Raw genomic sequence first — 16518 nt, 5'->3', positions numbered from 1 at the left:
ATAATGGCGAACCGGAGAATTAGCACCTTCTCGTTTCACGAATATTATGATAATCGGGCTCGCCGCTTAAACCATCGATGTTCATCGGCGCTCGCGAAATGAGATGCTAAATATGACATGGTAATAACGAACCGATGCATCCGAAAGGATTTTTTCCTTGCTCGCCGAACAAGCAGAACAAGAAAAAGAGAAGATGGACACGTGATACTCGATATTTGCCGAGGTTTTTGTGCCGAGACACGCTTTCACAATGTTTCCATTCGGCGACGAATGGGAAGAAACTATCTTTCGAATTTCCACTTCGATTTTTGCTAATTATTTTCTCGCGTGGCCTTTCGAGGACATTTTATTAATGAGTTCACTGTCTTCGCGGTTGTATTTTAGAATTTTTGTTAAACGAGGGATCTTGTTTCGCGAGGGATCGCGAGTCTGATCTAGTTGAATCATGTGCACCATGAACGATTTTTATAAAAGTAGAAATAGAAGAAATATAATAGAAGAAAATATAATATTATAAATAAGTCTGTGAGTATCAGAAGAGGATTAACTGCAAAATTATTTTTGTAATATTTTCAACTATTGTGGCTGCATTATTTAATTCTGACTTTGAACTTTGAATATTAAATGAAATATAATACTGACTTTGACAATAATGATTCACCGACTTCGGTAGAAAATCTATGGGTATAATTTCTTCGTCCACATCAAATGATCCGCAAGTAAATATAATTGTTGCGTACGAAGTGTCATTAATAGTATGCCTTGACTTCTTTAGTATTCAAAACGTTGGTAACATATTGTTAAATTCATTTTCTACGCTCCTTTTTACGAACCATTCCGCCAACAGATGTCAAGCGTACACGCTCATTCAATTCATATGGTATAGTTACGCAGGAAATATATAATTACAAAGTTATATGGGTAATTATACGAAATATTTTAGGCTCAGGCTTTTTTTACCACGCTTATTATGCTATTCCTGTTGGAGATGCAAGCGCTGAATGTGAATAAATTAGCAAAAAAATGGCTCAAATATGGTCAGAATTCATCATTTTCCCGTACTTTGATGATCTCCATTGCTCCGTAGAGGATCGACGCGCCGCGATAATAAATCAGTATGGCGTTTGACAGGATCCAGACCCGCGAAATTGTCAAACAACGTCCAACGGATCTCGTCTGTCGGCCCGTCGCCTAGAAACCGGGTTGATTAGTTATTTTACGGAATTCGACGCGTTTATTTGTCTGTCCTAAACTAGAGGAACGAGCCGAGATACGGAAACGCTGCTGCTGATGCCAATGCTCGGCCTAAATTGCACAGAAATGATCGAAAATGATGAATAATGAACAAAAGTGATCAATCACAATGCTCTTTAAAAACTTTTAACGTTTCTACAGTGAGCTTTGTTGTTAAGCTCTGTTGTTAAAATGGGTCGCAGCATTTTTAAATACCTTTTCGATCAATATAAAAAATCGTTCTTTTATACTTCGTACATTATATTTTCAATTTCTTAACTAATTTTTAAAGTAAGTAGATCAAATTCAAATGAAAACATTCAGAGAATTTAAAAATTTCTAAATTACACATCAAAAATAATTGTGACACTTTCTTATTAGTCTTCTTCTTTAGTTCATGTCTGAAAGTGCTATTGCTATTGAATCATTGTTTAAGAAGCACTCAGCTGTGGATATTTAAAAATTGATCACATTCAAACAAAATGAAACATTGGTTTTCTTCCTACGAGATTAACCACTAAAAGAGAACGTTCAATCTTTAACCGCCTAATACAAAAGCATTTCGACAAGTGTTTTGCCATTTTTCCATTTCCGATTAAATAAACAAAGCATCACGCCACGTCCCGAGAGATGAAAAACGGTGTTTCGTACACTCGGAACACGCCTCCGAGAGTTTCTCCGTTGGCTGTCCGATCGGCCGTAATTCGAGATTATTAGTCGGCGAATCATGCGCGCGATTGTCCCCCGCGAAAGATACATTACGAGGTAACCGATGCCCACAGTGAAAGTCGCCGAATGTAACTTTGGTTTCGCGTGTTCGCCCCGCATAAATATCCATTGACTTTCTCGTTTGGTAATGCCGCGCGGCGGGGCCCGTTGTTAGCGCATCCTGTCAGTTTCCGCGTGATTCGATTTTTGCGACGCGACGGAACAACAACGTCGTTGAACGGACACGGTTTCCTGTGTGCGGATTTTCCGAACGATTTCTGACAGTGTCTATTTCGGTAACGGGACCGCGAGGTGTGATTTTGAGGCAGCGTATTGGTACGGGAATTTTAGACAGAACATTGTGTTGCGACTTTCTAGAGAAATGTGTGAAATTGTGTTCGCAAACTTTTTTGCATTTCACAAACAATTTTTTTGCATTTACTAATAATGAAACGAGCAATTTAACACTAATCCTACCACCACCGGTCAAATGACCGGCTCCAGATTTACTATTCCACAATTATTGAAATTCTAAAGATGTTTTCTCGTGGTAAATAATTGAATAAATTTATTTACTAAAGCATAAACAAGAATAAATTTAATCTTGTTAGTTTTGTAAAGCTCGGTAGGTTTAGCGTTAAAATTAGCCATTTCTATCGTTTCTGCAGGCAATAATGAACGAATTCCTTTTTCAAGCACAAATTCATGAAACAAGTCACCTGAGACTCCCTAGTTTCACCAAATAAATTGTTCTAATGAATTCGTTTCACTTTAAAACACGAATTAGTGACAGAAGGAAGATAAAGTTGACATGCTCCCCTTAATCCACTGCTTTCAACAAGAGAACTCGACTTCGCAGCACACCAAATACACAATCTTGTTTTGACAAACCCCGAGCAGAATTCGAGCAAAAACGTTTCATGGCAAGCAAAATCGGCGCGGAACCGGGGCGGGGCAGGGGCCGATAAATCGCGAAGCGGAGGTAGGAAGCGGTTAAGAAGATTGTTACTGTCATTTCAGTCTTGTTTTCCGGCCAGAGAGAGAGAGAGAGAGAGTTGGGGCTTGAAATATCGTTTCCAGAGGGCGAAATCGCTTAAGCATGATGGACAGCGTGTTTCGGGTTGGCGAGAGGAGTCGCGGGGACGTCTCGGAAACTAACAGAATTTCAGGGAAAAATTGTGGCCCTGCGGGCATCGTAATCACCCATTATCGTGATTTCAAGTACGGGAGGGCCTCGGGGTTGGACTCGGACCAGCAGAAAAACGTGCGTGAACGAACGAAGGGCGGCCCCGGATACGCATTCCGGACACGTTCCGCCAGTTTTGAGTAATCTGCCCGAACCTACGACACACCGCAACACCAAATTCGCTGGACCACACACGCACATCAGGATTCTCGCGAGTGCAAACGGAATCTCAAAAAGAAATTCTTATTTGGCAAGACTACCCGAGAACAATCAACTTTTAATCCTTTCAGGGAAGAAAACCTTTTTTTGGAAAAAGAGCAATTCAATATTATTTCAATTTTATTCCTCGAAATTTTAATTGTGCGATCTTTCAGACCGAGGATTTTTATGCGAAATGAAAATTGTATTAACTGGAAAAGATGCTTGTTTCTTTTCCTAATAATTTTATTAGATTGCAAACATGTGAGTACGTTCAAATTCTTTAAATATTTCTCCTCGTGGTCTATTTATAAGACACAAATGCAACTGCTACCGTCTATTGGGATCCGCACGTTTCTTCGCACAGTGTCTAAATAAAGATTGACATGTCGTATGCAAAGCCAGTCAATTCAGTATTAGAAAGCTTCAAAAATAGCTATGCGACAGTTGATTCTTTGTGCACGTCGCTTTTTGTTTGACCATTCTCTGGCGACGCTTTCTCGGATTGAAACGGAAATCAAAACTCGTAAACAGAACAGCTAGACAATACTCTCTACCATGTCGCTCTCATAGTACTCATAATCAAGACATCAATTCGCTGAAAGAAATTCTAATTCTACCTTGAACATCAAACCACTCAACTCCTACTTTCATTCCAACATCGAAACACCTATGTCAAATCAAAGCTCCGTAGCAAGACACAAGTCTACAAACCTATGAACGAACGAGAGAATTCAAGAAGATGGTTAAAAGTTGAATTATTTACAAGAAGAGACAGAACCCGGTGGCAACTGTATTCTCATTCTACATTGAACATCAAACCACCCAACTCCTACTTTCATTCCAACATCGAAGCACCTATGTCAAATCAAAGCTCCGTAGCAAGGCACAAGTGTACAAACCTATGAACAAACGAGAGAATTCAAGAAGATGGTTAAAAGTTGAATTATTTACAAGAAGAGACAGAACCCTGTGGCAACTGTATTCTCATTCTACATTGAACATCAAACCACCCAACTCCTACTTTCATTCCAACATCGAGACACCTATGTCAAATCAAAGCTCCGTAGCAAGGCACAAGTCTACAAACCTATGAACGAATAAGAGAATTCAAGAAGATGGTTAAAAGTTGAATTATTTACAAGAAGAGACAGAACCCTGTTGTAACTGCATCGAAGTTGCACACTGCGGAATAACGAAGTTGCAAACTGGAAGATAGTGTGCAGCATCGGTCAAAGATCAAGCCGATTTCGGTGCTCGCTCGCATAACTCGCGATTAAATTCCAGGCCGTCGCGGTTCTCTTCGGAGAGCGCACGACATGTCCACGCGGAACACCGTGCGCTCACGGTGCGCGCTTGGTTCGTTGGGCGCTCTCGCTTCTCTCGCGCGCCGGAGAGAAGAAAACCGGTTCCCCATACGTTTTAATTTCACGCTGACATCGGCGCAATTCAGTTTACACGGATACTGGCCATTTTCTAGCGCGACTCGCGAGATTAATGCCTCGGACCTGTGTGTACGCGCGTGTTTTCAAAGTTCCGCGGAATTTACGCCGCGACACGTTTCCCAGGAACATGCCTCGTTCCGATCTCTCTCTCTCTCCTCTCTCTTCTCTATTACAGCTTCTCCGCTCCGTCCTCTCCCTCGTGATCGCACCGCCTCTCCCACGTAGCTGATTTTCGATCCTAATCTTCCGGGCTAATTGACCACGGCGATGGACGCACCTCGATGTTTGTTCGAAATTAATTATTCTTTTCGATTCGCCGATCCTTTAATACTGATTTCAGGTGTAAATAGTAATTAATTCAATCGGGCTGTGCCAACTTGTTCTTCGATGCTCTATCGCGTTGCATCATTGATGTCTTCGGATCAGGTTAGAATCGATGGATCAGTTTTCGCGATCATAATTGCTCGCTCTGATCAATTACTCGATCTATCTGCCAGTGTAGTTCATCGGGAAATTCCTTTTAAATTGTTCATATTGTCGTAATTGTTTAAGTTCATAATTGATCGCTTTGCATAGTTAGTCGATCTACAAGCACCGTTGAGATCATCGAATTTCTGCTGACAGAGTTCGGAGGTGACAAACGAAGATCCTTTCGAACAAGAAGAACGTACTTCGATGATCTTCGAAGACAGTACTTCTAGTGGACGTCGGTTTTAAGAGCACAGTTGTACCACACTTCTCACAAAACGATGTTCCGAGTTGTCTCCTGGAAGACTGCGTCGGTATTTTCCTAGAGAGGAACGTATTAAAGCATGATCTTCCGGTTGCTGACACTTCGCAGTATTTTTTTCTACTGTTCATTTAGTTCGTGGAAACATACGACGTTAATAAGAATGTTGATCATCCGCAGTTTTCACTTTACACTGTTGTCCAGTTCGCAAGAACATTAGAATCATCTTGTTCAATGTTGTTTATTGCGAGCACGTTGTTCGTACAAGGTCATCGGTCCCACAGAGTCATTTTTCTAGATCCTCTAGATCTTCAGATCTCCAGTCTCCAGATAAACAGTCTCTACATTTTCCACATCACAAAGTCCAAAACGTCCACTCGAAAATCCCCCGATTCTCCTCCTCTTTCTCAAGATCCACCGATCTCCATAGATCCTCCGTCACCGTCGATCTCACAACACCACAGTAGCCCGATCGAAAAAGTACATCTTGCGAAATTTTTCATTCATAGTCCCCCGAGATCGAAGATTTCGACCGAGCACTCGAACGATCGAGAACATCGAAGATCCTCTCGCGATCTATCCCGCAGGAAGAACGAGTATCCCGATTTCCATACGATCACTGCGATCTCGAGGATCTCGACGCACACGATCACTGCTCCGCGATCTTGCACTTTCAAACACCGATCGACGATGCGTTCTCACTGTGTCCCAAGCTTCCGGGATCGATCCCGGCCGCGCAGGCTGCCCGTCGTCGATCACGCGGCGAGATCGACGACGACGATCACTCGGCGTCGAGATCACTGGCGAACATTTTCACTGATCCTCGATCCTCACTGCTGTTTGTCGAGTCGCACGAAATTCACGATCTTCGTGAAATTTTCAACGATAGTTTTTAGTGTCCGTCACTGGTTCTAGATCCTCACTAGATCGTCACTGATCAATCATTTCTGGTCGCAAGGTAGATCAGTTCACAATTTTCACAATTGGTTGCGATTCGTTTATGGAGAATTTTTAGATCGACGATCACTAGTTCCGCATCGTCACTGGTCCTCGATCATCACTGACCCTCGATCGTCATCTTGCGGTTCCAAAGTCAACAAGGCAGATATCACAAAGTTCACAATGGCCATCGTCGAATGAAGAATTGATACATCGACGATTTACAGTGTCCGTCACTAGTCCTCGATCGTCACTGAAGATCACAATCAAGTCATCGGAAGAATGTATACATCAACGGTTTATAGTGCCCGTCACTGGTCCCTAATTGTCACTTTCCGTTCCCCAATTTACGAAATTAGTATTACGAAATACATGATCGTAAGGATTTATACATCAGCGATTTATAGTGTCCGTCACTGGTCCCCAGTTGTCACTTTCCCCGAGTTACGAAATCAATTCTACGAAGTTCATTATCGAAGCTCGTTTACGAAGAAATTATAGGTCAACAATTTATTTATAGTGCTCAACTCGTCAGCCGCTTTTTAGTATCCGTCTACCTACCGAAGCTGAACTACTAACCTAACCAATGGTTCGTCTGACAGCGGAGATCCTACTTCACTATCCTGCGATCAACACCACTCTCTGCCCAAGACCCTGCATAAACAACGATAAGAATCACCACCAAATTTACGTTAGAAGATCAACGAAGACCTGATACTCTACCCCACACTGTCTCCATCACAAAGCCTATAAGACCTAGAATCCTAACAAAACGTCACACTGTCACTTCGTCTGTCATCGGTCCAGTCGAGCACAAAACGATATCCTCTAATCCTGCGCGAACACTGTTCACCAAACTGTCGTGCGAGGTACACACTCCTCGGGTACGGTGTGGTGGTCGCGAACGCTGGTACCGTGAATTCGCAGAACAGTTGGTAACGACTCACCTGCAGTATGTATCCCCTTGCGTAATCCTCGTACGTCCAGCCGAAAGCGGCTAGTAAACGTGTCACTTGCGCGTGCGGCAACTGGTTGAACAACTGATCGAGCAAGATCTTAAGGCGTATCGGTAGTGCGCGCGAGCCGTAGAGTACGAGGGATGCGACGTCAAACGCGGCCGTCGGCTCGACACTCTCTGAAGCCGGTGGCCTCTCCTCCTTCTCCGCGACATCGCGTCCCCCACCCCCGTCGTTTCCCCCACCCTGGTGACCCCCACCAGCGGTCGAACCGCCACCACTTCCACCGTCGTGCTCCCCACTACCGTTTCCCCCACTAGCGCCGGTACCCCCACTGTTGGACGATCCCCCACCAACTGGACTGGGATCGACACCTCCGCCTCCGCCGCCGCGAGCTCCTTCCCTCGGCGTCGTCGGCGTCGTCGTCACCGCGGTCGCCTGTTTCGCCCTCCCTACGCTGCTTTTGTCCTCCCTTCCAGTGACTCGGGGGCTGGAGACGACATCCCCACCCGGCCGCTGCTGGTGGAGACCGGAGAGTCGCGCCAGCGCTGCAACAACAGAGAGGAGAAACGGACGGGGTTAGAAAGAGAGTCGTCGTCTGTTTGGCCGCGCCACGGATTAGCGCGTGTGTTGGTGACCGTGGACAAACGGTACCCCCACTATCGGCCTCCGACACCGGCACCTCCCACCCCCGCGTTACCTCCCTTCCCTCCCACCCTCTATAGAGCAGACGCGGGTCCCTGTCCTTTCGTTTTGTTTCTGTCTCCTTTCGCGGCATCCAGCCTTCGCCTGGCTCGCTCTGCCGACCGTTCTCCGTGTGTGTCTCTCTTCTCTTCGCCTCTGTCTGTCTCTCCCCGGACGGTATCCTACGGACGCCAACCTAGGGTCGCCCTGGCACCCACCGTCGTCGTACTTACTTACCCCCTCCCCGTAACACCGCCGCGTCCACGGACTCGCCCCCTACCCATCCCACCGCATCAATACACGCGAGACCCGCACATACACCAACGAACCGGGACTCCGGGACAGTTCCGCCAACAGGCACACCGATACCCGCCACCGACCGTCTCCCGTCGTCGCTACCAATACTCGACGACCGGGATGGAATGTACCCGCGCCGCCACGGACCAGCCCCCCACCACCACCCGAGAACAGTCTCTCTCTCGTGAGACCCGGCATCCATCAACCTGCTGCTGCCGCCAGGGTGTCTCGCCGCGTACGGACGACCGGCGTACTACGACCCAAGCGATGTCGCCCCGGAAACGTCACTGACGGACCCTCGCCAGCGTTATTCTTTAAGCAATTTCTGATCGTGGTGAATATTTTCGAATCTTTTTTTTTCACTTGACGCTAGGGCCAGTTGGATAATCGCCATTCTTTTGTGGAATTGCGATTGTAAAGGTTCTAAAGAGAATTGATATCGAGTGGTCTTTTGTGCAGTGGCGACTCAAGTGGAGGCCTCAAGCGGTAAAAATTTTGGTCTTTTATTATACATAACGTTCGTGGTATTAAAAATAAGCATAATTGAAAATTGAAACAGTTGTTTTAAGTTTTTGTAAATAAATGGAATGTTTCTGTGATACAATTGCTGCGAAATTTTAGGCCATATGGTATCCCGGGGCCTTACCGTTAAACCCGCCACTGCTTTCGTGGAGACGTGGAACTAAATTTTGGAGCAATGTGCCGAAGGTTGGGTCCGTCGTGACCCGTTCAGAAGAAGTCGATGTCCTATTGTATAGAGAGTCTGTCCGGGTCCATTCTGACCCAGACTTAAATTCTATCCAAATCTAATTCTTGGTCAATTCTGAAGGGCAACGTTAAAAATGAATATAAAAAATAGTGTAAAATCTATCGTGAGAAGTTTGCAGTGAACTCGCAGAATTTTTTCCATCGTATAGAGATCCTCGGGCTGGTAATAGACAATTCGAGGAACGACTGTGCTCGACTAGAATCGCATTTCCGATGACTATAGATCGCAACAAGGTTTCGCGTAAGGGAAAACGCCCACGGACACGGCGGTTCCGAAGCGGCGCGCGCTCCTTTCTCACAAACAGAGACACGGATCGCGTCGACGTATATAGTCGTCGAAACACCCGTAAGGTCTCGAGGCGCTTTCCCTCCAGAAACCGTCACGCTTTTCGCACCTGACGATCCCTATCTCGGGACACGAAAGTTTATAGGCGTTCTTACCGCGCAGCCACGTACACGTACAGGGTGTTCCGTTTCGAGCTTATTCTCGCACGCAATTATTTCCCACACCACAGGGTGACACGTCCAGTGATGAACGCTCGAGATGCATGTCTGTGGAAATTGCTATTCGCAGATCGTTCTTCAACTTAGTTGGGTTCATTGATTAGTTAGTTGGTTAGGTTCATCTCCGTTCAATAAAATATGGGTTATTCTGTGGGTAATAATTAGACTGTGGATTTTTATGCATTTATGAAAAAAGTGGATGGGTGAAATATAACACAGTAATAGATTAGAAAAATGTAACAATAAAGTCATGAAGGGATGAAATCAATTTTTATATCATTCCTGTTTCCCACAATCAAAACATTTTTATTTTGCAGAAAGATCCACAGTCTGGTAGTATTGCCAGGCAATTTTTAGCAAGACACCCCGTATACACACGTCCACGTAGACACACCTGTGTGTTCGGGCACAGGTTTGAAGATGGTATCGGTTCCCGCGTTTCGCGTACGACGAAAACATTAATCGAAACCGTGCACGTTAATCTTTCCCCGTTCTATCTGGAGCCTCATCAATCTGCGCCGTTGTGGAACCGCCGCGAATTTATCGACCGGGAACCGATTAATCGGCCGAAAGGGTAGGAAGAGACCCGTTCGATTTAATGACAAACAATCAACGGTGTAATGTCTTATTTTTTCCGCGTCGCCTCGAGGGAAGTCGCGTATCATTATAATGTCCTATCATGCTCTCTGTAAGTAATGTTGTAAGTAGACTGCGGATCTTTATGCATTTGCCATTGAGTATATGAAATTCAAAGTTGTTGAAATATTTGAAAAATTGAAGATGTCAATATATGATTTCTCCTCTATTAAAATCATTAAGGGAAGAAATAACATCCAATTTGGTTCCTATTTCTTGCAATCAATGCAGACAATTTTTATTTTGCATACAGGTCCGCAGTCTAGTTATAAGTGTATATTGTTATAAGTTAATTTTATTATTAAGTACCGTGTTCCAACGACTCCTTAGCAAAGGCAAGAATAAATGTATGAATTCAGAAATAAATGTGAAGAATCAAAACAATAGATTACATAAATAGGAAGGTATTAGAAGAGGAAGGCACACAGGGAAACTTGGAATTAAATGATGTATTCAGAACGGATCGAATTATATTAAAATATAGAAAGTAAAAGCTGCTATTTTTTACGCCACGAAATAAAACAGAAGACTATGTGTAAAGTATGATATACTTAAATATGCTCGATGCGCGTCTCTGAACTCCTAAGCGCCCAAGAGATGGCGCCAAGAGATGCAGAGGCAAGGTGGCCGAGACCTTAGAAGGCAGAAATTGCAAGTATTGAATTCAGTAGCTAATAAAAGTAATTATAAAAGTTGCTAATCTGGATGAAAAAAGACGACTGGACCGAAGAATTGCACATTCCTATTTCCTAACTGTTAAACAAATTTCTTCATTCAAGCACCTGCTACCAGAATTACGAGATCTCTAAATAAATTCAGTTTTGCAATTTTTATAAAACAATTAGTTACATCTTATGCTCGGTAGGGTTAATAACTCACCACCTACAGGGATTATGGGCACCAAATCTTCAGACGAGGCTTAAAAACGCTTATCAACAATTCTACTCTCAACCGACAGAGTGAAAAGACCACTTCCAGAAGATGTCCACGTGTCGCAAAAAAGAGCGCAATAGCATAATCGCACGCAGTTAGGTGGTAGAAGGTCCGGAATCAATGAAAGGTGCGCCGCTCGAAAGCAAACGAGCTAGTTAAATTACCTCGGTCCGCGGATCCTTATTGCCGAAACCACGCCCCTCGCGGTGCTCAGTAAACGAGAGTAATCGAGACGTGAAAAAGCCAATCTTCATTCTCCTCTTCTTCATCTTCTCCAAGAAAGAAAGAGAGAGAAAGAAAGACAGAGTTCTGGTTAACAGCGATCATTCTCACCGAGGAGAGAGCACGCCGATGTTCCCCATGTCTTGAAGATCGAAAGCGGGACGTCTAGGTGGCAAGATCGTCATCGCGGTTTAATTAAATCGAAAATCGGATAGTCATTAATGACAAGTGGCGCCCAATCGCGATGACTCCGTGATTTCTATTGATCCCACGCTGCGGGCCCCAGCGAGGGTCGGGACCGCTCGCGGAGCGAACAGAGGGGCCCGATATGGCACCTACAACGACAATCGTCGACGCAAGGCCCCGAAGCGTCGCACCGTAACCATAACGCCGCCCTCTTAATGTTATCGCGCCGGGAAAAAGGAACAACACTGATGGATCCGTGTACTGTACACTGTACACTGTACACGACCACCAGCTTTCCCATCGTGCACCGGACACGAAGATCGCCGATTATCGATCGGGCCCACCGGCTCGGGGCCCAGTCTACGGTGTTTAGGTTAAACTATCTCCTTTCGATGTCTCGAACTTCTTCTTTTAGCTTGCGCTGGTTTGACATTTTTTTAATGGTTTCAATTCTTCGAATATTTTCCTCCTACTAATTTTTGTTATAACTTTCAGTCCCTTTTTATAACTTCTTTAACACGTTTCTTGACAACTAGCAAAGTTATTGTAGATTTTTATGTTCGTGCTCTCTTGAAAATAAAAATTGCGTAAAATGCAACTGCGCCATTTTTATGGAAATACTATAGTTTCAGTAATTGTGAAATAAAAAGCCGGTCATTTGACCGTGGCTTAGCTTATAGTTAAACAGTGTCTGAATATTTTTTAAATCACTGCAAACGCATCTAGCAAAGGAAGTGAATTGTTACATTTTTTGACCTAAGAATCTCGAAAAATGTGGACGACGCGACGGTCTTTCGGAAAAATTGACTGTACCGAGGGATATTCAAGGGAAGGAGAGGGAGGATGAAAGCGGAAACACGTCGGACTGGGCAATTCATCGAATTTGTTTTGCCATGACGTGAGCTTGTTACCTTTTTTCCTGGATTGACTCGGCATTGGGGCGGTTAGGCGCGACAACGAATTTTTCGACGAACGAACATCGATGGTTCAGAGAGAGAGAGTGAGAGAGAGAAAGAGGGATGGTTGTTCTCGTTGGTGTCGGGTGTGCCGGCTGGATTTACACGGCGAGTGAAACGCATTTTTGCGAGACGTGTGCGAGAGCACGCCGCGCGGTCAGCCGTCCGTTACATTTCACGGGATTTCTGCCCCGGTATTATATTTGCCCGACCGCATATCGATGGCTTTCACAAAAGACAATGTTTACCCTCGAGTTTATGCCGGTGGGCACGCCCACTACTGTCTCGATTCGCTTCTCGCTCACTTTCTTCTCGGAGGATCAACCCTTTCACCGATCGCGCATACTTAGTTCTCCGTGGACAATTATTAGTTTGAACTGTTCTATCGTGCACATGGAAAATTTGCATCATTGAATCCCTCCTTGGATTTGATTAATTTCGACGTGCCACAAAGACATTTAAAACATTTGTTTCATGACGAAATCTATGAGTGTCAAAAAACATTTCAAGCATCGAATAAACACAATTTGATTTTGTACGTCTCATTTTTCTGAGATATCTCAAGGTGACCTTGAATTCTTTCACAGTCAATGCACCTTTCTTCAATACCACGTCGCTGTCGATGAAAGGACAATGTCAATCACTTTGATATCTCAGAAAAAATTAAATATCAAAACATAGTACTCATTCGACGCGTCCCTTAAAGTGCAACATAATTCGTTAGAAAGTTTTTCGACATAATCAATAGAGATAGTGATTCAAACAAATGACGATCAAAAGGCATTACACCTGGACAGCAAAATCCGATTAATATTTTCGACTGATCCTCGTGCACAGGGACTCGAGAATCAAGTCCATCGTAGACACCGCCATCTCCGAATACTAGTTGGCGTGCTTATCAATCAGAGGGAAGATTCGATATCTCGCGGGTATCGGTAAGGATGCAGGGCGTCGTAAGTACGCGGCAGCGACGCGAGCACAGTTTGTACAGCACAGTAAACAGCCGGTTAGGTTCCCCGGAGCCGAGGTTACAGGGCGCGAGTAAATGGTATGTAAACCGTGGCGGGCTCACCCTTGGCCCTCTCCGGCTGGCCTCTCTTTCTCTCTCTCTCTCTTTCATTGTCTCTTGCTCTCCCTGTCGTTCTCCCGGTTCTCTCGCACTCCGCAAACTCCATTAAAACATTATCCACGTGCCGATGCGCTCGGAAAATCAGACGCGACTATCCTGCCTCCGCGGCGTATTGATATTACGTCCCGGCCGCATCATCGCGTCCCGCGCCGGTTATGTATGCATGCACTCGAATCTCCATTTCGTGGCTGCCTGGCTCCGATCGACCGGCCTTTCCTGTCGGGCTTTCAGTTATCTCTCTCTCTCTTTCTGTCTCTCTCTTACTACCTCTCTCTCTCTCTCTTTCTCTACTGGTGGTTGTCGCTTTTTTCCCGTTGCCTTTTTTAAAGGTCAAAAAGCACACACGCTGCTCCCCCACACCACCGGAGCAGACACGTCAGGATTTTTGTTTTCGGGAAACGCGGTCGGACCGGACAGCATCGGACTTTTACCACGTACGCGTCAATGCACCCCCGTTGTTTCAATGATCCACCCCCGAACTGGACCAACCGACCCTCCTTTCACCCTCTGCGCCGCTCCCAAGGGGACTGGGTACGCTCCTGGCGCGTTTTTCGACGTTCAGCCTTTTTCGAATTGTGATTTCGCTCCGTGGAAATTGATTTTTCTCAGTGCTCGAATTGCACTAGCTGCGGTCAACAAGATACTGGACTCTGAAGGCCTCAATTATCTCCCGAGCTACAGATCGTAAAAATATGTCGAACAAAACTTGCTCTGTTTCGGGGTGGACATTTTATAGTGACCATCAATTTTCCCTAGGTGTACGTGCTTCCTTTCAAGGTGACACCTGTTCTTTTAATATGAAACTGTATGTTTTCGTGCAGGTAAGTGTGTAGTTTATAAAATTCGTCATCCAAGGTCATTTAGTGTTCTTCGAAATTTAACTTAGCTAGACCAGGGACACCCTGTATATGAACATATAATCTTGATACTTGCCTCTCATACTAGTTGTAATATTATTTTATATATTTTTTTATATATTTTAGTTCGAAAATATACATTTTTCCAAACATACAGCAATAATTACCGAAGTTAAGTCTGATGAATAAGTGACCCATTAAATCTTCCATTGGCTAGCTGTCTGGGCCACACGCAAACGCTCGAAAATTTCGTCTCGACTACCGCGAAGACGACGTCATTGCGTCCCGGGTAGTCGAGACGGATTGCGCAAACGGTATCCTTGTAATCCGCCTAACGACATAATAAGTGATTTCTTGCTTACTTTGTACGGACGATGCAAGCAAGACACGTCCGGCATCGAACTGAAAATTGCCAGTTGCGAGCGCGTTCGTAAGCGACGATAATAACGGAACGCGATTAAACATCGGCTTGCATCCAACGACCGAGAGAATCGAAACTGCAGATGCACCGAATCACTCGTTTCGCGAAGTGTCGGATGCTCGACGACCTGATCGAAGAGATATTCATTCTCTGTGCGAGGTATAAGATGCACGCTCAACTCTCTTTTCTTCACACGATTTTGAAATAACAGGGTTCAAAAATAAAAGATACGTACCGTGATAAATATTTGGACACTGTTGAAAAAACTTTCGTAATATCGGATTGTACGACTTACAACGACGGAATTACAGAGGAAATACTAAAAGTCGTTTTTTCACAACTGTTTTGTGTGGCAGTCTGTTGTTGTTGCAGTCTGAGCCGGATAAGAAATCTGTGAGCCAGGTTTTCGGGACCGTGGGGGGCCTACTGGCGCAAATGTCGATCGGTCCTCGTCTGAGGACGATCGATCGGGCCTGATCGATCCTCGCCGACGAGGAGATCGTGTCAGGGCTGACTGCGAGGGCCGTCCTTTACGTAATCGGCCGACGCCATTGCGAAAGTCCGTTTCCTCCGGCGCAGAAGACAGGTCGGGTCTCACGCGAGCACGAGAAACGTCTCCTAGAGTCCCGACTCTGACGCTTCAGGGGATCTTCCGATCTAGAACCTTGAAAACATCTTTTTTGGAACTTCGAAAAAATTCTACCGTGTAGTCGAAATTACTGGAAATGTTTATGCAAACTCTCAGTTCAAAACAGTGGTCCCATTTCTTTACAAAAATGTCCATTTCGTCGATTTCTCACGGAAGCATCTTCAAAAATGGAACAAAACACAACATTTGAAACCGGTCATTTGACCACCCATAGGTTCAGTGTTAATTGCACGACTCGACCATCGGGAACTCGGTAGTCGGCGTTGTCTCTCGAGATCATCACGGGGACCGTTCGCCGGCCACCGATGACGATTCCGTGCGACTCTTCCTTTTGACAGGGGGCGTGTGTCGACCTAGAAGCGGAGAGAGACCCGTTTTGTTCGCTCGTTTCTCCTCGAGGCCGCCGCGCCGTGCCGTTTCCATTTTTAGACGGTTCGATTCGTTTGTTGCGTGCTTGCTCCTCGCTCGCTTGGCTCAGGTGTTCCCGTAGGCATCGCGACCGAAATTTTCTGTCCTCGATATTCTCTACTACGGGAGTTCGGAGAACGATCTCCTTTCGAGAGTTTATAGGGACTTGACGGTGGAGCAGTCTCACGAGGCGATGATATTTCATTATATCTTATTGTCTTCAGTTTACAGTACAAAATGAGAAGAAAATTTTCAAAATAAACATATAAAATTCGACAGAATTTCGTAGAATTTATTTCAGATCTACGAAGGTTGAAAATAAAATTTCACTGAATTTTCTTCAAATACGACTCGTGCGTGTGCAGAAATTGGGAATTGCACAATCAGCAAAATCGATAATAAGAGAATCGACGAGGCACGGTTCGAGCGTAGCGCGTCTCCCATCGGAAGCTCTCATCGAAGGCAACAATGGC

The 16518-nt window shown here is 44.9% G+C and overlaps 1 protein-coding gene across 1 annotated transcript in view; it reads right to left on the bottom strand.

Annotated features, from left to right (window-relative positions):
- The window catches only part of LOC143216382 (uncharacterized), a 39085-nt gene extending 25194 nt beyond the window's left edge, over nucleotides 1-13891 (bottom strand). The window contains exons 1-7 of the mRNA XM_076439360.1: nucleotides 13833-13891; nucleotides 13266-13280; nucleotides 13121-13197; nucleotides 11164-11202; nucleotides 9638-9708; nucleotides 9444-9549; nucleotides 7387-7943 (exon numbers count right to left, since the gene is read on the bottom strand). Of these exons, the coding sequence (XP_076295475.1) occupies nucleotides 7387-7943; nucleotides 9444-9549; nucleotides 9638-9708; nucleotides 11164-11202; nucleotides 13121-13197; nucleotides 13266-13280; nucleotides 13833-13891 (924 nt within the window). The remainder of the gene's footprint in view (nucleotides 1-7386; nucleotides 7944-9443; nucleotides 9550-9637; nucleotides 9709-11163; nucleotides 11203-13120; nucleotides 13198-13265; nucleotides 13281-13832) is intronic.
- Nucleotides 13892-16518: the final 2627 nt, after the last annotated feature.

The sequence above is a fragment of the Lasioglossum baleicum genome, chromosome 2 (genome assembly GCF_051020765.1).
Source record: "Lasioglossum baleicum chromosome 2, iyLasBale1, whole genome shotgun sequence".
In the NCBI taxonomy this organism is placed as follows: Eukaryota; Metazoa; Arthropoda; class Insecta; order Hymenoptera; family Halictidae; genus Lasioglossum; species Lasioglossum baleicum.
The sequence above is the reverse complement of the archived record's forward strand: the minus strand, read 5'-3'. Positions and strand labels throughout refer to the sequence as shown.